This window comes from Mauremys mutica, chromosome 11, assembly GCF_020497125.1.
Source record: "Mauremys mutica isolate MM-2020 ecotype Southern chromosome 11, ASM2049712v1, whole genome shotgun sequence".
NCBI lineage: Eukaryota > Metazoa > Chordata > Testudines > Geoemydidae > Mauremys > Mauremys mutica.
This window is the reverse complement of record NC_059082.1, coordinates 53,613,063-53,637,682: the sequence shown is the minus strand read 5'-3', so window position 1 is coordinate 53,637,682 and position 24,620 is coordinate 53,613,063. Positions and strand designations below refer to the sequence as shown.

General features: G+C 47.5%; 1 protein-coding gene across 1 annotated transcript in view; it reads right to left on the bottom strand.

Moving 5' to 3' along the window:
* TRAP1 (TNF receptor associated protein 1) overlaps window positions 1-24,620 on the bottom strand; it is a 65,945-nt gene that overhangs the window by 13,012 nt on the left and 28,313 nt on the right. The window contains exons 5-11 of the mRNA XM_044980446.1: window positions 15,302-15,373; window positions 14,244-14,404; window positions 12,574-12,683; window positions 10,196-10,269; window positions 7,845-8,000; window positions 7,258-7,378; window positions 6,967-7,036 (exon numbers count right to left, since the gene is read on the bottom strand). Of these exons, the coding sequence (XP_044836381.1) occupies window positions 6,967-7,036; window positions 7,258-7,378; window positions 7,845-8,000; window positions 10,196-10,269; window positions 12,574-12,683; window positions 14,244-14,404; window positions 15,302-15,373 (764 nt within the window). The remainder of the gene's footprint in view (window positions 1-6,966; window positions 7,037-7,257; window positions 7,379-7,844; window positions 8,001-10,195; window positions 10,270-12,573; window positions 12,684-14,243; window positions 14,405-15,301; window positions 15,374-24,620) is intronic.

Below are 24,620 nucleotides of genomic sequence, written 5' to 3'. Positions count from 1 at the left end.
AAAACTTGGGATGTGGTTGCAATGATACCTTATCCTTAAAAATACAATGAAAGAAGGATCTGTCATTAAAGCTCCCAATTCTCCAACTCTCTAGGCAAAAGTGATGGCTACCAAGAAAGTTGTTTTCATTGATATGTGAACCAAAGAACATGTAGCTAATGGCTCAAAGTGGTCCTTTGTAAGAACAAAGATCAAGTTCCATACAGGAGCAGGTTCTCTAATCTGTGGAAATGGGTTCATTAGGCTTCTGAGAAACCTTGCGACTGTGGGGTGAGAAAAACAAACAAACAAAGAAAAAACCTTTTATCAAGGAGTGAAAGGCTGTGACAGCCCCAAGTGAACCTTGATCAAGCTCATATCAAGACCAGATCTTTTGAACTCAAACAGGTAGTTAAGGACAGCGGATAGAGAAGAGTGATCTGGAGAAAATTGTTGAAGGATACACCAGTGATGAAATCTCTTCTGTTTCTGAAGGTAAATAATTCTCAAAAATGTCCTTTGCTGTTTAATAATATCTGTTGTACTTCCATTGAACAGGGGGTCTCTATCCCCAAAAGCCATCTAGGAGCCATGCCTGAAGTTACAGAACTTGCAAGTTGAATGAGGTAATGATACCAAACTTGTCTCAGCCAGGTGAGTGCAATTACAATGAATCTAGCCTTGTCTTGCTTGATCTTGTTGAATACTTTCAAAACTAATGGTGGTGGAGGACACGCATGAAGAAGACGTCTTGTCCATGAAAGGAGAAAGACATCCCCCAGTGATTGAGGGTCTAGTCCCACTCTTGAGCAAAATTTCTTGCACTTGTGTTGCAAAATTTCTTGTGTTGGTGGTGGTTGCAAAGAGGCGCACTTCTGCCAACTCCAGGTTAGAAATATGCCATTGAAGACTTGCATGTCCAACTCTCATTAGTAATTCTGAGGAAAATGCCTGCTGAGGTGATCTGCCATAGTGTTCTGCATACTCGGGAGGTAAGAAGCTCAGATGATTATCTGGTTAACTATGCACCAATTCCAGAGTTTTAGTGCTTCAGCACAAAGTGAGAAAGAATGCATCCCACCCTGAGATTGATGTAGATCATGCAGGCCATGACGTCTGACATGATCTTGATGGACTGGACCTTGATCAGAGGAAGGAAATGAATGCAAGAATTTCTGACTGCCCTCAACTGTAGATGGTTGATGTGGAGAAGCTGCTTTTGGGACGACCATTTGCCTTGGATTGTGTGTGACTCCAGATGCGCATCCCCCATCCCAAGAGGGATGTGTCTGATGATATGACGATGGTAAGAGGATCTTGACTAAATGGGACTTCTGCAGAAACCGTTGAAGGGCTCTTGAATCAGCTGAGTGACTGTAGAACCAAGCAAGGGAGAGACATATGCTTGCTGGGCATATAGACTGTCTTGAGCCATCCCTGGAGGCATTGAAGATGTAAACTGGTGTGTTGTGTTATGAAAATGCAAGCTGCCATGTGCCCTAACAGTTGGAGGCAACTTCTTGCTGAGGTTTGACGACTGAGCTGAATCCTTGAGAAGCTGGGACAAGATGACAAGGGATGGATCACTCAAAATTGCTCTGTTTTGTTCATTATCTCTTAAGCATCCGACACTGGTTGCTGTTAGAAGATAGGATACTGGGCTCAGATGAACCACCGGTCTAATCCAGTATGGCTGTTTTTATGTGATTCTTTAGGGCAACATATCTGTTCATATGTAGGTAAACCCTAGCTGTCATCACATCCAGAGAAGCTCCTACGAAATCTATCCGATGTGCTGGTGTAAAAGCAGACTTCTTGAGATTGAGTCAGAGGCCTAAACTGTGGAATACCAACCTTGCTGTTTGTACTGCTGACCACACCTCTTGATAATATCAGTCCGCTGAGCAATCAATCATTGACACATGGGAGGATGAGCCAGCCAGTGCAGCCAGGGCTTGGGGCCCGCTCCGGCCCAGACTGGGGTCCCACAGGCTCACCTGGCATGGTGCAGCAGGGACCTCGCTGGCATGGCAGGACTGGGGTCCCTCCTGCCAGCCTGATGCAGGGCTGCTGAGATTAATGGTAAACTTTGGTTAACCGGTAAGCCTAATGCTTACCAGTTAACCTTTTACATCCCTAGTAGATAGGTAGGTATGACTGCCATGATCTTAGAGAATACCTTTGGGGCAGAGGAGAGGCCAAAAGGGAGCAAGAGGGGCTGGTAGTGGTCGAAGTTGACTATGAAGCAAAGAAATCTCTTATGAGAGTGGTGAATCACAACATAAAAAATCCCTGCAATTTAGGGGGGAATTATAACTGCAAGGGTCACTGCCCTGATTTTCTGCTGTTCACATCACTGTTCAGATGTCTGAGATCTAATATTGGTCTCCATCCTCCGTTCTTTTTGGGAACCAGAAAGTACTTGGTATAAAACCCCTTTCTCTTGTGCTGAACTGGGACGGGTTCTATATCTCCTAAGCATGGAAGCGAGGCAACCTCCTGTCTCAGCAACTGAATGCAAGATGAGCCTCTGAAAAGGGACAGGGAAGTGGGGTAGGTGGGGAGGGAGGGTTAGAAGTGAAATGGATGGAATAATTAGATATTATGGTCTCCAAAACGCATTTATTGGTGTTAAGCTCTTCTGCGCAGGTTGAAATTGGGAGATGCGGTATCCAAAAGTGGGGGGATGTGGATAGAATGGTGCAGCAGTAAATCCCTGTGGAGTGGGTGGTTCACACTCTCGACCAAGCCATCACAACTGGCACTCGGACAATCCAGATGGCTGGGATGAAGTAGCTGTGGCTTCTTGGTCACTGGTTAGGGTGGCTGACAGAAGCTAGAAAAATGAGCTGGGTGAGACCTCTGTGCTCTCTGAGACCTGCTTAAATTATTATTTGCAAGGGTAGAGATCCCGAGGGATCTAAGTGTGTCCCTCAAGTCCTCAAAGTGGGAAGAGACGAGGGAGTTGTCCTTAGATTCAGAAAACAACTTGTGACCGATGAAAGGAAGGTCTTCTATAGTAGATTTGTAACTCACTAGGGAAGCCAGATTGCTGGACCCAGATGCTCATTGTATCATGATAGTGGTGGAAATGGAGTGGGCTGCAGTACTGGCTGCATCTAAGGCTGCATCTACACTGGGCGGGCGGGGGGGGGAGAAGAGCAATCTAAGTTATGCAACTTCAGCTACACGAATAACATAGCTGAAGTCGATGTACTTAGATCTACTCACCATGGTCTCTTCACTGTGGTGAGTCAACTGCTGGCGCTCCCCCATCGACTCCATCTGTGCCTCTCGTGGCGGTGGAGTACTGGAGTCGACGGGAGAGCGCTTGGTGGTCGATTTATTGTGTCTAGACTAGACGCGATAAATTGATCCCCGCTGGATCGATCGCTGCCCGCCAATCCAGTGAGTAGTATAGACATACCCTAATGCAGCCTGTAATGGCATCTTTGCCAAGAGCTGACTTCCATTTATGATGGCCTTAAATTATTGATGGTGAAATATTCAATAAAGGTATTCAATTTATTGTAAGGCAGGTAGTCACGGTTTGACACGAGCACCTGGTGATTCACTATCCTGAATTATAATGTCACAAAATCTACTCTGTGACTGAAAAGATGAAGATGCTTCTGCTTCTTGTTATATGGGGTAGCCTCGGTGTTGTGCTGCCTCCCACGTTCATTAACTGCATCTACAAACAAGGAATTCAGTGTTGGATGTGAAAATAAAAATTCTGAACCCTTGGATGGGACGTAGTATTGTTTGTTGACCTATTTGCACATAGTGGGTGCCAGGGCAGGAGTCTGACAGACCATCCTGGCTGGCTGTAGAAGGGCCTCATTAATTGGAAGTGCCACACATTTCACAGCAGAGGTATGTAAAATGAAGGGTTAAAATCCATGTGCATTTTATATAACAACCACTCCATTGGTATATGGATTGTGCCAGCTCTTTTTTTAGACCCAAAGTCCAGAGTTTGGTCAAGAGACCAGAGGCCTAGCAAATAGTGATCAGCTAAAAGAAAGCTGGGGTAAACAGATAATCTTGTTTTTGCTAAAATAGGCTTGGTCAGCAAATTGCCAGGTGTTGGAGCTAAGAACTAAATAATTGTGTCTTATTCAGAGTTGCAAATTGAACAAAGAATCCCTGTTCCTATTGTGTCAGTCTCTTCTGTAGGGAACGTTCTTCCCACAGATCCAACCTTGAGTTTATGAAAAGTTGGCACATGTCAGTATAAGATATGGCATCCTTCCACCTCCCTTCCCAGGGACCAATGCCTGCCTTAAGACATAAAAGGGACAATCTTTATTGCCATATACTTTCACTGTTTCTTTGCTTTAATCCCTAGGAATGTACCTGTTTGAGAATCAAAGGAGTTGCTCCATTCCTATGGACCCCAATCAGAATTCAACATATATATTTTATACTAATAACATTTTATCAAAGTATTAATTAAATGTTAACTTGCTAACTTAAGACCATGGGCGGAGACATTATGTAACCTTTTAACCATTGACTAATGTGCTATCTTGTTTTGCTGCAAAACCTATCCTGGAGTGTGGAACTGCCTACCCCATCAATTTCTCCCACCCATGGAAAATCTATATAGCCTATTGTAATCAATTGATTGACAGTGTCTCTGAGCCTAATAAGCAAGGTGACACTCCACTAGCGCTGTGTGTAATAAACTCCTATGCTTGACTTCTACATGGTGTGGATTTATGTCCTTCATAAAAGGTCCAAGAGTTTATTATAGGAGTCCTGGACTTGCACAAGAGGAATTTGAAGTACATCTGTGACATGGTTCATCAGCTTCTGGAACCGTCGAAAGTCATCCACCACGGAGGGTAGTAGAGGCATTACAGCCTCATCCGGCAATGATGAGGACATATCTGTGTGAGGTGCCACCTTGTCAGCCCTTGCCTCCTGTTCTTCAAAGGTCTCCTCTACAGCTCCAGCTGTCCTCTCACAGGGGAGGGAAAGGGCATCTCCTTAGCAGGCTGGACCAACAGCCCCTATATGGACAACTGGATGGGTTGAAAGGAGATTCCAGAAGTCTCCATGGCATGGGGTAGCATCGGCTCCGAGATGGGTGACGAGGTGGAGGTTGGTCCCAATCTTGTCCAAGTCTTCTGACCAAGAAGGTGGGTCTTGGAGGAGGGAATAATGATTCATCAAATGATTTAGAATCTTCTGATGGAGAGAAGGCAGATTCCGGTTCCAATGGCAGTACCAATGAAGCTGTTGGAGGGAAGTCATAGCCTGAAAATGGAATGAGACACAGACTCCTCCCGAAGGCTGGCGCCCTTCATGGAGTTATAACCCTTATGAAAAGGGAGGGACCCAAAGGAGAGGGAGACTCTGGGTATGGGGCAGTGAAGATGTCCACAAGAGGAGGCTAGATCTTGTCTCTTCCCAGAGCTAGAGGGGTCCAGTCCACCAGAGCTGCGGCAGAGACAGTCAGTGCCACAGCCACTGAAGACAAAGACTGCACCATGGGTAACTGATGCTCTCAATGATCGGTCTTCATCAGTGCTGGTGGATCCTGGGGTTTCTGTTTGTGAGGTACCAGAGGCACTAGTGCCACCAAAATTGTGTGGGCTTTCTTGTCATGCTTCTGAGGACTTGGGATATCCTAGGTTCTCTTCAGCTAAGCTTATAGACTTGTTCAGTTTAGGCAGGGCTGAATCCAACTTTTTCAAGTCTTAGCCTCAAACTTATGAGAATGCTCTCTGCTCTCCTGACAAGATTCCGCCAAGGGATCTGTGGAGGTCGATTCCTTTGCTCCCAAGTTGGACCTCATGGTGGGAGACACACTCCTTGTTGAGTCAGGCCAGTGTACAGTGGAGGGAGGGAAGTCCTCTGGCCAGGGTCCGATTGCGGCATCATGCCCTTTTTCATTAGGTGGAACTGAAGGTGAAGTTCCCACCCTTCCTGAGTATGGCTGGAGAATGAGCAGCAGATACTACAACTTGCTGCAATGTGGGCTTCCCTGTGAGTGCTAGCAGCATTGGTGATCATCGTTGACCAGGAGGGTTTGTGGGAAGAAAGCACAAATTTTGAAGCCTGGAGTAGTGGGCATAGTTCAGTACCGAAACACGGTACAGAATGAGGGCTGAAAGAGGAGTGGCTTTCCAGGCCAGGAAGACTAATTACAAAACACTATAACTATCAGATAAAAACTTGAGAACACTTGAATGATAAAAACTCTTTACAGATAGCTAAATATAGTCACAGAGAAATGAGAAAGCCAAAGTTTTGGACACTGGAGGTTCTGACACAGACAACGAGGCAATGAGAAGGAACTGAAGAGGTGGTCAGTCTGCACCGTCCTTTAACTGCTCAGGCAGGGGCATGAGGTGAGCCAGGGTGCATGTGCAGACCAAAAGATGCTGCTTGCAAAATTCTCCATCTCTGGGCACATGCATACCCCATAGTGGAATACACATGGGAACCACTCAAAAAACTGGAGCTCTTCACAATGTATGTCCCTGTGGGTGTTCCATTACCTGCCTTCCTTCTACTCTGCCTCAGTTTCCCTTGTGGAACTTTGTGGTAGTGAAGGAACTGAGGGTGGTTTGTCTGCTCAGCCCTATATGTCCTCGGTGCAGGGCATGAGGATGAGCGGGGCGCATGCATGGGCTGAACAGGCACTGCTACCAAAATCTTCGCTCAAAGGCGCAGGCACACCAGAAGTGAAGCACTCACAGGGACACTACTCAAAGAAGGAAGCTGGATGGTGCAGAGCAAGTTAACACTCTGTCTACCATGTCTAGTTGAGAAACACCTCGTGGATGAGAGAGTTTGGAGCTTCTCAGGCTACATAGTATCAGATTATACACAGAAACTCTTGTTAATGGGAACTGCACGGCTCACCTGCTAGGTCTTGATCTGAAATGACATCCTATAGCTTATCATCACCCACCCAGAGACGGGTTAGCACTCACCACAATCCCCTGGGAACAAGCCTCTCTGTCTGCTCACCTGATGAGGGTGCTCTCCTGCAGCAGCTCCCTGCTGAGATTCAGGGGAATGTCCTCGCTATCGACAACACCTAGAACAAAAAGTGGCAATGAAGTGACTCAAGACTAGGATACAACTGGACTCAGGACTCAGCCCTTTGCTAAATCCTCCCTTCCCACAAATCTCCAACAGATGTCTCATGTCACCATCCTGGCTGCCTTCAAAAATCTGCCTCAACTGCACTAAGTGACACTCAAGGAAGGTGCTGCTGCAGACCATTGCACTCTCCTGCTCGCTCCCTGACCAGCCTACCTCTGAGGAAACGCAGCCATTTTGGCAGGATGTCAGCAGCTTTGGTTTGGATGAGGATTTTGCGGCTGTAAAGGGCAACACTGGAGCCCAGCTCCCTGCTGACGTCAAACATGGATGGTTTCTGCGGAAGCAAGAGAAGAAGTTACACCATCAAAACCCATGGGGCATTGCTTGGGGCCCCAAGTGGGGCTCATACGAAAGCCCCACACTCTGCTGATGTTCGCTATAGGTTTCACAGGTCTGAGGAGATCAGAGCAAATCACATTTTTATCTTCCCCACCAGAACAGAACTACAGGAGTATGTGAATCTTGCTCTGTGAGGGTTTCTCCCACCTGAGCCAGATTCTGCTCATGACAAATAGACACAGTTCAATGCACCCCAATTATCCTGTGGCACGCTACCCTCACTGGAGAGATACTTCCATCTCTTTTAAGCACTGGGAATTCCCTTTTGGCTACTCCAAAAGCAATTCTGCAGTGCTGGGCACATAAGGCTGCAGCTGTTCAAGCTGGAAAGGATGTCTATTCTGTGATCCTTCCCTTCACTGAGGATTTCCCACACCCCCAAGAGAATGCCAGAGTCTCACCATCTCAGGCACATAAAAGATACTGCGGATATTGAGGGGGGCATCTGTCTTGTAGTGCAGGGTGTAGCGAGGCTTGTCGTAAGCCTGGGCTATGAAGCGGTAGAACTCCTCGTGCTGCCATTCACCAATCTCCTTGGAGTCCATCATCCAGAGTGCCTGTGGGGGAGGAGGGAGGCTTAAAATCCCCATCCGTCTGGTAACACTCACACACACACACCCGCCACAGCCACATAGTAAGACTCATGTGCTTTTAATTCTGCCCCTCCCTAGCACGTCCCATTGTCAACAGCTTCCTTTTTTCTGGACAGGGCCCAGAGCTGGGCATCACTATTACTAATTCTGGTCTGGTCTTTCAAAGCCAACACACTGCCATACCCTGCGCAGCCCCGGGAAAGCCTAGGGATTCCCTCCTTACAAAGACTGGCTCTCTCCCTGCAGCCAGACCCTTTCGCCCTCTCCTCACAAGGATTCCCCAGTGATTGCACAGGAAGGCCTGTATCCAGAAAGTGTCTTGACAAAGTATGTTGGGTTGGTTTTATTCCTGAAGTTCTGATGTCATCTCCCTCTCGGAAGAATCTCTGTGTTGATACAGCACCTTACCTCCTCAAAGAGCTTTACAAACATCATGATTCTTGGTCTTAGTATAGCACCATGCTTGTGATCAGTAAAGATGTGGGGGGATCCTGCCCACATAATTTGTGTTTGGACCCAGTGTAGAGGTCTCAGGTTTATGCTGGGCCAGGTTTACTTTCTTACATAGGTTTTTTGAGCCTGGTGTTATCTTCAAGCGCTGATCAGTAGCAGAGGTAGAGGCCCCCAAGTCATACCTCCTGCCTTTTAATAGCAAGCCCAATAGGCCCATTGTTCTTGAAGCTCAGGCAATATGCTGAGCAAGCTTCCTTTTTTAAAAGGGTCATTCCCAAACAGCCCCTTAATAAGACCAGAAATTACAAAGGTGTTGGAGGGTTTCCAGGATCCAAGGTGTAACTGGGATTCAGTGGGGAGTTCAGATGCTTTACAGCACCTGTTGCTAGGACCAGAGTTTTGTGCTGCTCCCCAGAGTTCAGACCGCAGTCCATTAAAAAGCCAGCAGGTCTTCACTTGTGCCCAAACAGCATATCATACTTAAGGTAAGATTTTGTCACGGTTATTTTTAGTAAAAGTCAGGAACAGATCACGGGCAATAAACAAAAATTCCTGTGACTTGTCCATTACCTTACTAAAAATAACTGGGGGCAGGACTAGGTAGGGGGGAAGAATGGAGTCCCATGGGGGGGGGAAAGGGGGAAGAGACACTGACAGGCCAAGCCCCCCACCATGGCAGGGGGCACAGCCCCGACTCCGGGCCGGGGGGGGGGGGGGACGACGACACGACACAGCCCTTGCTCCAGAGCTGGCCCACCTGCAGGACAGGAGCACGTGGCCTGACTGCAGCCCCCGCCAAGCCTCGGCGGCAGTGGGAGGAGGCATATGACCCTTGGAAGCCACCAGGGGGGCACACGACCCCAGCTGCAGCCTCCGGCAAAAGCTGCGGGACTGGGGCACATGGTCTTGGCTGCAGCCCCGCCAAGCCCAGGACTCTGCGGGGCTGTGCATTAAGTGCCCCTCCATCAAATCTCTGTCAAACCTTCACAAGAGCCGAGATCGAAGCTCTCCTCTCTGCTACCAAAGCAGCTGGCACAGGCAGCATCCATCCAGATTTCCTTAACTATATTGGGCCAAGAGGGTGCAATTGGATGGCAGCACTATTGATGGAAGTCATCACCCCCAGCAAACTCCCAACAACTTGGAGACGATCAGAAGTCATTGCCATTTTATAACCTGGAAAGCTGCCCAACAACCTCCACAGCTACTGCCCTCTCTCTCCTCTGAACAAGATACAAATTACTGGAGTGGGTGATCCTGGTGAGGCTGATCCCCATCCTGGAGACCACAATCCCCCAGAACAGGCATTTTTCAGTGCAGGGAAAAGCTGCTGTGACCAAGTGCTTGCACTGTCTACACATACTCAACCCAGCTTCCAGTAGAAGCTTAAAACAGCCGCAGCTTTTATCGATTTATCAGACTATGACCCTGTCAGGCACAAGAGTGTACGGCTGAAGCTAGCCAACCAGCTTCACCGCAACCAGACATTTCAACTCACTAGGTCAATGGTTTTGGAAAGAATGTTCATCTTGAATAACTCCTCACCTCAGAAAGGCTCTGTGATTCCCAGCCCTGGACAATCGCCACCACCTCATCCATTCACAGTCTTTGGTCCTTTCTGGACCCATTCGCTCATTTCCTGAGCCCACTGCAGGGTTACAAGTTTCCCCCTCAATCACTGCCCTGCCCATGGCTCTCAATCTAACCTGTAACGTGTTGAGGCGTCTCCCATTGAGGAAGAGGGGAAAGCTGATGAAGTTACTGTATTTTGTCACCACATCTGGAACAGAGAGAAACATTTTCAACAACAAAAAACCCAGAACCAAGGTCTTATCAGTTTCAACCACCATATTGTTGTGACCAAGGTAAGCTGTGGGAACCTGTCATATCAGCACAGATTAGCCCCTTTGAAGTGTCCCTGCTCTCCTCCACTGCAGCCTGCTCCTGCCCCCCACAGCATTTTACCACAGCCCATCAGGTAATCAGAAAAAAATCATGGACTGGAGGAGCTCAGAAAAGAGCAACAAAGAACGTTAGAGGTCTAGAGAGATTGAATGTTTAGCTTAGCAAAGGGATGGTGACTGGAGGTAGTGGCGGTGAGAACAGTCTACAAACATCTGAACTGCGTGAATACCAAAGTGGGAGAGGAGTATTTAATGTAGCACTCTGAGGTACAAATAGGAGTAATGGGACAGAGGGAAGGGAACATTTGGATGAATATCAGTGAGAGCCATCAAGCTGTAGAACCCTCTCTCGAAGGAAGCGGTGGATTGGTCAGGGCATATAAAACTAGACTCAGCAAAATGCCAGAAAAAAACCTCTAGCAAATAATCCTGCACTGGCCCCAGGGAGAGGAGGGGACGACGTTAAAGGACTTTTGTCTCTCTTACTTCTACAGTTACAACTTTGGTATGTCACAGCCGATTCTGTAGTGACCATATACTTAACACTCCTCAACACAGGATCTCAAAAAATTATGGGACGAGGAGAACATAGGGACACCCACAGTTAAAGGGTGGGGGTTCAAGTGTTTCCATGGTTACCCAGCTTTTACTGTGGCTCACAACCTTCTGAATCTTTCACTTGTCAGGATGGAATTTAAGAGGCTTGGCTTCTGCCCAGAGGTAAATGAGTTTCTTTGAAAAGTTTGAGCAAAAATTATTCAGCTATTTGAGAGCAGAGAGGGAAGGGGATACTTTCCCATTAGATATGGAATTCTTGCTTTAAAAAACAAAACCAAACAAAAAACAACCCAGCTCTAGCATCTATGCAGTGTGAAGTGGAGAGCTGGAAACTGGCAGGAATATGGTTCCTAGGAAGGAGAGGTGACTTTCAGGATCCTAGGAAAAACTGGTTTAAATTTGGCCATGTTAGAACCATTTTAAAATGCAATTCGCACAAGTGCATGCGTGGTAAAATATTTTAAACAATACACCATTCACCGTGCACACAAAACAGACAGGGGTCCATGGAAATAGCAGCAGGAGATCATGTAATTAGACACCGAATTGCAATGCCTATGCAGAAGTGGGCAAAGTTAAGGTTAGCAGCCTGCCATAACCTTCTCATTTGTTAACTACATTTTGAAATCTCAATGTTTCTTTTAACAGTTTTTCCTCTACCCTGTGAAATACAAGGAATTAAGTCAGGGTTAAAAGACAAGGGGTCTAAGCTCCCAGACATGTCTATACAAAAAGCAGGCATGCCAATTCAATCAGATTTTCCCATTTCTTTGAGAGAAGTCAATGAGTTAAACTAGCAGCACCCTGTATATTCCTCAATTAGAACAGAGGTAGAAGGAAGTGGAGTAATGGCCTTTGGGGCTGGCAAGCTGCTCCTGGATTATATAAATACAAGACACGTTCTACTTTGATGAGCAGCACCTGTGGTGAGCAAAGGACAGATATCGTCTGCACACACCCCATCTGCCCAAGCTCACCCTTAGAATCTCATCATCCTCTGCTCTTCCCAGGCCTCTTCAGCAAAGGAGCTCAGAACACATTACAAACATTAGCAACCCCATTGTAATAACACCCAAGTAAGAGAGAACTTCTGAGGTGTGGGATCCTTCCAGCTTTCTAATACTGGCCATGACACTTTCCACAGCTCCAGGCTAACCTAGGAGGATTAGGGTTTGCCTGGGATTGCTCAAAGGAAGAGAAAGCACGGTGGTAGAAGAGCTACAGAGGGGACCAGCCCACAGTGCCTCACCCCATCACTGCAACCCTTACACTGATCCACAGGGCTCCAGAAGCCTAGTCGATCTTCACAAGAGACTCAGCATCGATGTGGAGCCCCACAAGGGCAGGAATATAAAGTGGGTAGACCCACGGGACTCTGGCAATGAAATGTCAACTCTCTGCACGACAGTGTCAACCGACAGGCAATTTACAAGTGTTTAAGCATCAAAGGCTGGGTGTCCAGCCAGTGCAGGAGACTAGGAGTCAGGACACTGGGGTCTAATCTAAGCTCTGCCATCATGTCACCACCTCTCCAGGCCTCTGTGAGATGGGGACAGCAATCCTCAGGGGAAAGGGGCTACAGGAGTCCAAAGAATACCATTTCATTTCCCCACCCCGATCACCTTTGACACGGTCCTCATTCGCAAATTCTTTGCACTCCTCTTTGAGATGGATAATTATTTTGGTCCCAGGTCTGACGCCAGAGGCTTCGGCGATCTCAAACATTCCCGAGCTAGGAATAGAAACACAGCATCACATAGAAACCTTTTCCTTGGGGGATGTTTATTAACAAGGGAGAATAAAAAGGGAATATTTCATTAACTAAGGAGACGATTTTCGAAGCACAAATGAAACTACAGCACCCAGCTCCCAATGAAGTCAATGGAAGTTGGGCACTGTGGAGTTTTACATGTTGTCACCCAGATATATAATATGGTGATGCAGCCTGTGGAGACTACAGGTCCCAGCAGACAATGCTTCACAATACCAGCAGCCTCTACTGACAACAGCACTGCGCACTGGGTGATGTTGTCTGCCTGGGCTAAAACTCCATGGTAGCAACTGAAATCTTCTACATTTATACAGATACTTGCAGCCCTCCAGGCTCCAGACAAGCAGACTGCATGGCTCTTTGTTGGTCCAGCATGTGTGTCCCTGCCTATGATTATTTCCACTAGAATGCAGCGACATCCTCTGATGAAAGGCTGCTGCACTGAGCTAAAGGGTCCCCTTTGCTACCAATAGTCATCTCCACTCTTTCTAGTTCAGAGTGACTGCCCCATCTGTCTGAGGATCGAATGCCCCAGGGAGCAGCACCGATTCAAGGGTGGGAAGCACACACTGTGAAAGGTGCGGGAATGGCAGGTGATCCTTCAGTGACCCTGACAGGTTACAAGCAGGAGGACTGTAACATTTAGCACAATAAAGCAGATTATTATCTGGAACACAACAGGATCTGAAGTTTCAATTATAAAACAGTTTTCAGGGATTTATAAACTCAGCAAATTCTTTCTCCCACTGGCTTTTAATAGGCGGTGGTTCTTTTCACATCTAGGGCTCTGGTCCAAATCTGGCCCAAGTCTGCAGTAGCTCAAAGCTTCTGCCATCTGATGGACATTCTGTGGTCTGTGTGAAATGAGTGGGTGATCTATATGGAAGTCCAGCTCACAGAAGATGTGTGCCCATGTTATAACCAACACCACAACAGGCCTCCTCGTTGGCATTCTCAGCAAAACAACCAGACTGGATTTCCTTCTCACCCCTTCAGCATCCCTTCAAGACAGGACTGAGGCCCATTGGTGGGTTGGAGATGGTGAAGCTTGTGCTGCCTGTGCCATGCCTGCTCTGTGGGCAAACTGCAGTCAGTTTCTAGGGCTGTCAATCTGGCACACTTAGCAGGACTGAATTAACGTGTGGTTTTCTTGTTTAACAAGCCCATAGCAGCAAGGAGCTGACAGCTCAGGCTGCAGTGAAGGGCACCACACAGCTCTCCTAATGCACCATTCTCTTGCCTTATAGTAGCCTTGGTTATGCAAACCTGAGCTCTGTACCAGCACAGCCAGGCTGCTGAGTTACATGTGGTGGTGGTTCTGTAATCAAGACTTTCATTTGTAACCTAAGCAGGATTTTAACCGAGGTGTCTAGCTGCAAAAGACCAATACCCTGCCTCACCTTGCGCCTCCCTGCACAGCTTCCAGTCCACACCCAGGTGGAGCTACAGACAATATCACAACACTCGCTCATTCTCTCTAATACATTGGCCTCCAATAATTCCAGTTTTGCAGACTCTTACCCATCTGAAGACCAGTGGTAGCCAGGGCTCCCGGACTCTGCAGATTGCGAGTATACCTCCACTTTATCAGCCACCATGAAGGCAGAGTAGAAGCCCACTCCAAACTGGCCAATGATCTTACTACTGGCTTCCGCCTGGCTCTGCAGTGCATCCAGAAATGCCTGTAGGGACAACGAGTAGTAGGTATACTGGACTGCAGGTCTACTGACCCTAGGCTACAGCTGGGAGGCTGCCACCTCCTCCCAACCCCCCATAGCTGCTCTCCCCATGCTCCCTGACTCAGCCTGTTCCTATGTTTGCTCAGTGTGAGCCTGGCACCCCAGAACATTCCTCTCCAAGGGGATCCCTCCCCTTCAACTGCTTTGCAGCATTCAGCACTCTGGGGGGCTGAGCTCACCCTCCTGGGGACAGCACAAGTGGAAGGAGCTCCAGTGACTTGCTCCTACAGAGCAACATAGTACAGGAGGAGCAGAGACTGCAGCTCTGGAACAGGAAAGCGTTGCCTAGGGCAGTACCTGCTGCACAGGTGGGAGAGAGGAAAGAGAATGGGGTGTGATTGCTCAGTTGCAAGAAATGAATGAGGATCTCAGAGATGGAAAAACCCAACAGATACATGCACCAGCAAACACTGTGTCCACCCCTGGCCCGCCAGTAACTGTGTTGCCACTTGTGGACTTAGAGAACATGACGGTAGGTAGAGAGCTTGTGGATCTGGATCACGATGCCTTGGGGGAAAGAAATTTGCTTTTACAAAGCGGCACAGCTAAGTGCACCATGACTATATAAAGAGCCTGGATCTACAAAATACAGGACACATAAGGGATCCCCAGCTAATGGGACCCTGCTCCCCCAGTGAGAGGAAAATGGTTCTTTAGTGTTGTCCTGGTACCAATGACCACACACTTCAGGGGTCAGGAACGACAATGGAGCCTTGGGCTGGTTTCACCTCCCAACAGGGGTCCCCTTGATGATAGGGCCTCAGGAGATGCAGGATGGAGGAGCCTCAGGGGGATGAAAATGGCCAGGAGGACACAACATAAAGGAGGCATCTCTCTTACCTTCGAGCCAGATCGAGCAATGGTGCCGAGATTAGAAACAAGCTCCTCCTGGGTCATTCCAATGCCAGTATCCTGCAGGGAATACAATGATAGAACTTGATGTACCAGGGCACGTGCATTTCTGCAGCAGACAGGACACAGAGAGTCCCAGTAAATTCCCAAAAATCAGACACCACTATCATCGGGGACCTTTAGCTAATAAAATGAAAGAGTGGATTTTGGTTCCCCTTCCCCAGGCCAGGACATGGGAATCAGGGAAATGCACAGTTCTAAGGTGCAGAAATGACTTCCCAGTGGCAACAAACCAGATGTTAGCAGAATGCAGGGCAGACACAAAAATGCACTAAGAGACCAGCTGACTTCTATACCCTCATAACAGAATAATCTCAACACAGCAGTGCCTACTGATCCCGACCAAGAGGGCCCCACTGTGGTAGGTGCTGTACAGACACTTAGTGAAAAACAGTCCCTGTCCCTAAAGAGATCAGACAGACCAAGTGTGGGAGAAAGGAAGGCTAATCCCCAAGGTCCCGCAGGGAGTCTGTGACAGTGCAGTGAATTGAACCCAGATCTCCCAAGCCTCAGGCAGTTCAGTACCTTGACCATAAGACCCTCCATCCTCATTGTGGGTGCTACCGTGAACCAACTCTTCTTTATTCCCCTTGTCACCTTCACTAGCCCAATGCAAAACTCTGCAAAACTCCACTGCCAAGTATGCTGGTAGAACTCTGGCATCCAGGCTGGATAACTGAGCACGAATGTGTGTGAGAGCACTCTCATCCTGGCTTCTCCCACAGAGGCTGCCATTTGTGTTGGGAGGGCCAGGAATTGGCTATTACACTGACTGTTACCTGCCATGTAGCCCAGGCCTCTGGTAGCATGAACTTTGTTGGTCTATTGTGAGTTATTTTAATCCATTTCAGTCTGAATTTACACTCCCATTTATCACAATAAATAACTGACTCCTGGCCGTCCTTGCTTATCCATCTCTCCGATCATTGGACATTAGCAGGAAGAATGGGCTCTGGTTTGCTTTGATTCAGTTTTAGTTTTCCCTGCTGCTCCTTTGGACAATTCTGTGGCACAATGGCAAAAATCACAACTCAGAAATGGCCAACCCATAACATAGGGGTCCAGTCCACTGCGAATACACCAGTTCTTACTTCCTGCTTTGCAAGAGCTTCCCTGAACCCTCCCACGTTGGGCTTCCCTTTTAAGTTGCTGCTTTTGAACTCAGTTCCCTTCATACCTTCCACAGAAACAAAGCGCAAGCTAATCACATCAGAACGGTGAGAAAATGGGCTTGGTGTCGCTTTTCAAACCCAAACTTCCCACAGCACAGCATCACCAGCTGCATTACAAAGGGTCAAGTGAAGTCACTCCAACAGAAGTCTCTGAGTCTCTCTGATTATGCACGATGGCACATGAACTGTAACCAAAGTTAATGCCACAGTAAAATGAGGTTTTCATCCAAAGGAGGGGTTTGAGTCATCTACTATCACCGAGAACAAATCACTACATGCCTTGCAAAACCAGAAGCAGAATAGAGTCTGATTTCACATGCTCTGAGCACATCTTGTGGAGAGTTGGGGTGCAAGAACCTCAAATTTCAGCAGAAAGAATCTGAGTGGAACCGAATAGCATGAGCAGGGATCTCACTGAAATCCAGCCCCTTTGATGTCTGCTAGCTAACTGGGGGGGAGTATTTCCCTCACCATGTGGGCTTCTTCTTAACTAGTAAAACAAAATGTCATAATTAATGCCGACAATGCACAATTATTTTTTTTAGATCACTGTTTATTTCCAATGGATGATCAAAATATCTTCAAGTGCGTGCAAGATATTGGCTCAAGTATATGTCTTGGTTACTGGTGAGGTGCTTCCTCTGTGTCCCTTTTGACAGAGAAAAGTGACACCTTTCATCTGATTAAAGGTGGAAGTGAATTGGATGCTAGGTATGGTCTCAATAGTGGGGTTTGTACAGCCAGAAAAAACAAACAGTGAATGGCAAAACCTCAGGAATCTGACAAGAACGTCCCTGCCCCCAGGCCAGAAAGAAAAGTTTTCAGCATCTGGTTCAAGTTTTGTTCATTCCAGACCCCTGAACAGAGCTCTGAGCTCCACTGATCCACTCCTATTTATAGCATAGCACGTCATTCCCAAATTTCTATACCTTAAAAAAAAATCCATGCTCTCTGAATGTAATTGGCCATTATCGAACCTCTGCCAAACGTACTGCAAAATGCTTAAGGAAAATTTCTGGAGACTGGTTTGAATGGAATGAAACACAACTGCAGTGAAGACAGCTTACAGTTCAAACGGACTGCTCCCAAAACAGTTCTGAACCCAGCTGCTATAGGGAAATGGGAACGGTACTTGTACATGGCTGGCCAAGAATCCCAGCAAAATGACGTGCCATATTGCAGGAAAATACCTGGACTGTCCAAGATAAATGTGATCAGCTTACAAACTTCTCTCTTTCAGTGCACAAGCTCTCAGACAGCTGCAGTGCTTTTGTCACCAGATAGCACTGCTCCCAGCCAGCCAGCAAGCTCTCTAATCAGTAAGCAGCATTCTAGGGAATGATGTCCTGCAGCAAAGACCACAGTCATACTTATGCAAAGCAGGCCCTCTACTGGTTTGGAAGGTAAATAAAACTCCAAGGAACGGAGAGATAGGGGGAGGGGCGCAGAAAGGGCAAAGAGCCAACAATGCAGGCTCCACTAAAACCAAAGACAAGAACTACTGGAGTTTCTATTCTCATCACCCAGCAGTTTACAGTGAAGTCTGAATTCTTCAACAAGTCAGCAGTGTGCATTTCTAGGAGAGTCTTTGGCCTGGTCTACACTAGTCGGTTATTTCGGAATTAGCCAAGTTAATTCGAAAAAAAAAGAAAAAGATTCCGTCCACATGACCAAACCGTTTATTTTTATTTAAAGGGCTCTTTAATCTGATTTCTGTACTCCATCTCGGCAAATGGAGTAGCACTTAAATCGAGATCGCAATCCCAGGTTAAAGGTATTGTGGATGCAATTTGATCTTGGCCTCCGGGAGCTATCCCAGAATGCTCCCTTGTGACCGCTCTGGACAATACTCTCAACTCCGATGCATAGCCAGGTAGGCAGGAAAAGCCCCGGGAACTTTTGAATTTCATTTCCTGTTTGGTCACCATCAGCACAGGTGACCATCAGCACAGTCCACCATCACAGGTGACCATGCAGAATCAACCATCACAAGAGATCACGCAGTTCCGGATTCGCAGACGAGCTCCAGCATGGTCCGAACGGGAGGTACTGGATCTCATCGCATGTTGGGGAGACAAATCTGTTATAGCAGAACTACGTTCCAAAAAAAGGAATGCAAATACCTACGCTAAAGTCTCCAGGGCCATGACGGAAAGAGGCTACTCCAGGGACACAGAGCAGTGTCCTACAAAAATCAAGGAGCTCAGGCAAGCGTACCAAAAAGCCAGCAAGGTGAACGGGCGCTCTGGGTCACAGCCCCATACATTACACTTCTACCATGAGTTGCATACAGTTATGGGGCGTGATGCTACCACTACCCCACCACTGTCCGTGGATACCTGTAAAGGGGGAGTTGCACGGAGTGAGGAGGATGAGTTATTGGAGGACGAAGAGGAGGAGGAGGAGGACAGTGCACAGGCGGCAAGTGGGGAATCCATTTCCCCCCCTAGCCAGGAATTATGCTTAACGGTGGAGCCAATAGCCTCCCCCCACTCCCAAGGTGAGCTCCCGGACCATGACCCTGGAGAAGGTACTTCTGGTAAGTGAGAGCCTGATCAGAGCCATGTGGTGGGGGGCGGGGAGGGGAAACCCAGCCGTGCTGGGCTGTTTGCATTTAGTTTAAAGGGCTCATCCCTGTTCAGAGCCTCATCAGAGCCACAAGGTGTGCGTGTGGGGGGGATGTTGTGTGAAGCGATCATCCCAGAGAGCCCGCAGGCCCTCCTTTTATATGGCAAACCCACCAGGCATTGCTTGCTATGGGAAAGGGGGCCCAGCGTTTGAAAGCATTGAAATGAATGCTGAAGAAGCAGAACCACGTGACCCTAGGGCTTACCATGGCTGCCTGCAAGCTGAATTCTGTTGCCCGGCCGTTTGTGATGGCTTACTCACACCAAAGTGGCAGGCACTTCAGTATAAGAGGCAAAATGCTAACTTGTACAGAAAGAACATGTGCTGTGTACTATGAATTGCCTGTTTCACTGAGAAAGTGTGTCCCCTTTGTTCTCTGAAATGTATCTTTTAAAATACTACCCTCCCTTTTTCTCCTCCCGCAGGTGCAAATGTTTCAACGCGGCCCCTATCTACTCCGTCCCAGAGGCTGGTCCAGATTAGAAGGCAGAAAAAACGAACTTGGGACGACATGTTTGCCAAGCTCATGCAGTCCTCCTGCACTGACAGGGCCCAGCTGAATGCATGGAGGCAAACAATTGTGGAGTCCTGTAAAGCATTACAGGAACACGAAGAGAGAAAGAATGCATGCGATGAGAGCAGGCAGGATGCTATGGTCAAGCTCATGGGGGAACAAACTGACATGCTCCGCTGTATGGTGGATCTAATGCGGGAAAGGCCACAAGACCACTGATCTAATGCGGGAAAGGCTGCTGCAGCCCCTGTATAACTGCCGTCCCTCCTCCCCAAGTTCCATAGCCTCCTCACCCAGACGCCAAGAACACAAGGGGGGAGGCTACGGGGACCCACACACTCAACCCCAGAGGATGGCCCAAGCAGCAGAAAGTTGGCATAGGCAAACTTTTGATTTGGTTTCCAGACTTGTCCTTCCCTCCTCCTCCACCCCGCAACCCAATACACCCCCACCCTCGGGTCTACCTTCTGATTTCTCTCAATGTGTTGTGCAACAAATAATAAAGAACTTTATTTCCCTTCATATATATAGGGGGCAGGTAACTTCAAGAGAAACAAAACACAACTGTCACACTGTACCCTGGCCAGTCATGAAACTGGCTTTCAAAGCTTCTCTGATGCGCAGCGTACCTTGCTGTGCTCTTCTAATCATCCTGTTGTCTGGCTGTGTGAAATTGGCCGCCAGGTGAGTTGCCTCAACCTCCCATCCCACCATAAATGTCTCCCCCTTACTCTCACAGATATTGTGGAACACACAACGAGCAGCAACTACAATTGGAATATTGGTTGTGCTGAGATCTAACCAAGTCAGTAAACTGCGCCAGCGCGCTTTCAAACATCCAAAAGCACATTCTACCACCATTCTGTACTTGCTCAGCCTACAGTTGAACTGCTCCTTACTACTGTCCAGGATGCCTGTGTACGGCTTCATGAGCTATGGCATTAAGGGGTAGGCTGGGTCCCCAAGGATAACTGTCTAGTGTGCTTTAACATAGAAGCGCACTCGGGAACTTTTAATATGCACCAACATGGTCTATATCGGGGTTCTCAACCTTTTTGTTGCTGAGGCCCCCCTCAACATGCTATAAAAATGCCAGGGCCCAGCGGGAGCGGCGGCGGGGGGACCACTCGGGGCCGAGGAGGACACTTGAGCAAAGGCATAGTTTTACTTCTATTTGGGGTGGGCAACAGCTGGTGGGGCTCAAGCCAGCTCTGCACAGTGGGGTCTAGGGAGGGACTCAGTTCAAAAAGTTTGAAAACTGCTCAGGGTGCAGGGAGGAGATAGCTAGGGGCTATGTGAAGAGAGAGGAGTAGCCCAGGGTGCAGGTAGGGGAGTAGCTAAGGCTGTGTACGGGTGATGGTGGGGGCTTCCAGTGCTGCTCCCAGCTTCAGGGCAGGGGGCGCAAAGGTTCCCAGCTTCAGCCCCCGCACTGCTCCTGGCTTGAAAGGGAGGGGGCTGCCACCTTTAGCCCCATGCCGCGTCCGGCTGGGGCGGGGGGACCACCAGCTTCAGCCCCACACTGCTTCCAGCTGGGGGTGGGGGAGCGCTGGCTTTAGTCCTGCACTGCTCCCAGCTGGGGTGGGGGAGCCCTGCGTTGCTCTGGCTGGGCGGAGGGACTCCCGACTTCGGGGCTGCCAGCTTTAGCCCTGCACCGCTCCCAGCTTCGGGGTGGGGGGCTGCTGCCTTTAGCCCTGCGCTGCTCCCGGCATCAGCACTGGGGCTCGGGGCTAGCCACGGGGCTCCATGGCCCCCCTGAAAGGGCTTGTGGACCCCCAGCGGGCCACAGATCTCCGGTTGAGAACCACTGGTCTATACAGACCAGTTATTACACAACACGTTGGCACACTTTATAACGGGGTTCTCAAACTGGGGATCGTGACCCCTCAGGGGGTCGCAAGGTTATTACATGGCGGGTCGTGGGCCATTAGCCTCCACCTGCAAATCCTGCTTCGCCTCCAGAATTTATAAGGGTGTTAAATATAAAAAAATGTGTTTTTAATTTGGGGGGGTAGGTCACACTCAGAGGTTTGCTGTGTGAAAGGGGTCACCAGTACAAAAGTTTGAGAACCACTGCTTTAGAACATAACAATGGCCATACTGGCTCAGACCAAAGGTCCATCTAGCCCTGTATCCTGTCTGCCAACAATGGCTAATGCCAGAAGCTTCAGAGGGAAGGAACAGAATAGGTAATCATCAAATGATCCTTCCCATGTGGCCCATTCCCAGCTTCTGGCAAACACCTCCATAAATCACCTCCAGAGAGCACATTACCCCACCACGTAGACAAGCCCTAACATTGTGATCCGGGCGTAGGAAATTTGCCTACATTGTATGTCTCGTAACTTGGATAATTGGCTGGAATCTTGGGGTTAGCACCAGGAGGTGCTAAGTACCTTCTCCATGACTCAGGACCCTGGACCCCTTAATGACGAAAAGTCAATCAATGCCTTCAGCTTGCTCTGTGCTAATAGTGAATTTGCTAATAGCTTGCTAATCAGGACTTTGTAAAATTCTTGTATGTGTACTATGCTTGAATGTAAAGCAACCCAACCACTAAATCTAGTTTTTGTGGCCACTGCCAAAATGAAGCTATTTGTTATGGATCAATGAGGTACAGCAGCAGGAAGGCTCACTTTCTCAGTTCTCTCCATGGGGTCAGATTTAAGGTAGTTTGGGTGCTTTGCTTAAGAAGGGTAACTGAAATCCACAGGAACACAGGCATTACCAGGCTAGATCAGACTTGTGGTCCATCTAGTCCTGTGCCCCGCCTCCAGCAGTGACCTATGTCTGATGCTTCAGAGGACGGTGCATGAGACACTGCAGTGGGAAGATGTGAGGTGATTTCCCCCCAGGAATGTCACATCCTAATATTTAGAGATTGGCTTAAACCCTGTACCTGATGTTTTATCTCCTTCCCAAAACTCTTTTTGGCATCATTAACCATAACAATTCTGAATCTTACTAAGTTCTTGGCCTCAACAACTTCTTGTGCGAGTGAGTTCTACAGTCTATCTACATGTTGTGTGAAAAAGTATTTCTTTTTATCAGTCCTGAATCTCCCACCTTTTAAATTTCATTGAACGTCCCCTTGTTCTCCTATTACGAGACAGAGCCCAGAAGCTCCCAAGCCACCTTCTGCATACCATGTGTTATTATTTTATATATTTTTATACTCCTTGGGTTTCTAACTTGTTTGTGAGAAGCTGTAATACTTTTGAATGGTAACACACCCTCCAGCCACTGTTGCACGTCTGTAACCTGGACTTCACCTGGAAGATTTCTGCATGCGTTTATTAACTGTTAAGAGCTAACAAGGCGTTCAGTCCTGTTCAAAATACTAGCCTCAGGTCCATCCTGTCCCTGCAACAAAGAGCTCACAATCCACCAGACAGGAAGGATGCACTAGGAGATCCAGACAAAGGAATTGCTTTAGTTAACTGTTCTTATTCTCCCTCTCCACAATTTTTCCATTTGGAGGCCTCACAGAAATGGGTCTTTAGGACAGACTTGACTGAGGAGAGGGAGAGAGCCTAGCACAATGGGGTGGGGGATCGGGGTTTCTAGAAGTTGAGTGGAGTGAGACAATTATACTCCCATGTCTTACATTCAACACCCCAGAATGATATTAGCCTTTTCCACAACTGCATCACATTCTTAACTCATATTCAACCTGTGAACCCCCAGGATCCTTTGAAGCAGTACTACCACCTAGTCAGTTATTCTCCATTTTGTAGTTATGCATTTTATTTGTCCTTCCTAAGTGAAGTATTTCACAGTTAACTTTACTGAAGTTCATCTTGTTGAGTTCAGACCAAAGTTCTAAATTGTCAAGGTCATTTTAAATTCTAATCCTGTCCTCCAATGTGCCTGCAACAACTTCCAGGTTGGTATCATCTTCAAAGTTTATAAGCATAATCTTCACTTCATTATCCAAGTCACTATTGAAAATATTGAACAGTACAGGACCCAGGACCGACCGCTGTGGGACTCCACTATAGATTATGCCCTCCCAGTTTGACAGTTATTGCCAGCTATTCCTTGAGTATGTCCCTTCAACCAGTTGTGCATCCACCATATGGCAATTTCATCTAGACCACATTTCTCTAGCTTGCTTATGAGAATGTCATGTGGGACTGTGTCAAAAGTTCTATTAAAATCAAGATATATCATGTTTACTGCCCCCCATCTCCTAGACCAGTAACCCTCTCAAGGAAGGAAATCAGGTTGGTTTGGAAAGATTTGTTCTTGACCCTAGTAACCTTCAGGTGCTTACAAATTTATTTTATAGTAATTTATTCCAGTATTTTTCCAGGTATTGACTTTATGTTGAGTGTTCTATAATTCCCTGGGTCCTCTTTGTTCTCTTTTTGAAAATAGTACTATGTTTGCTTTTCACCAATCCTCTGGGACCTCTCTTGTCTTCCATGAGTTCTCCAGGATAATCACTAATGGTCCTGAGATTGCTCCAGCTCGTTCCTTAATGATGAATTTCATCAAGTCCTGCTGACTTGAGTACATCTTAATATTCTTTATCCTGTTCTTTACCTATTTTGGCTTGTGGTCCTTCCCCCTTGTTAATTTTAATTGTGTTGAATATCTGGTCACCATTAACCTTTTGACTGAAGACTGAAGCAAAATAGGATTAAATTCTTCAGGCTTCTCTTGATGTCATCAGTTATTAGCACTCCTGCCCTGCTAAGCAGAGGACCTACACTTTCCTTTGTCTTTCTCTTGCTCCTTATGTATTTAAAGAACCTCTTCTTCTTGCCTTTTATGTACCTTGCCAGGTGTAGCTCATTTTGACCCCAGATGCTTGTGTTATTCTTCTGTACTCATCCTTCGCAATTCATCCATGTTTCCACTTTTTGTAAGATTCCTTTTTTACTTTCAGGTTGTTAAAGATCTCCTGATGGAGCTATATTGGCCTCTTACT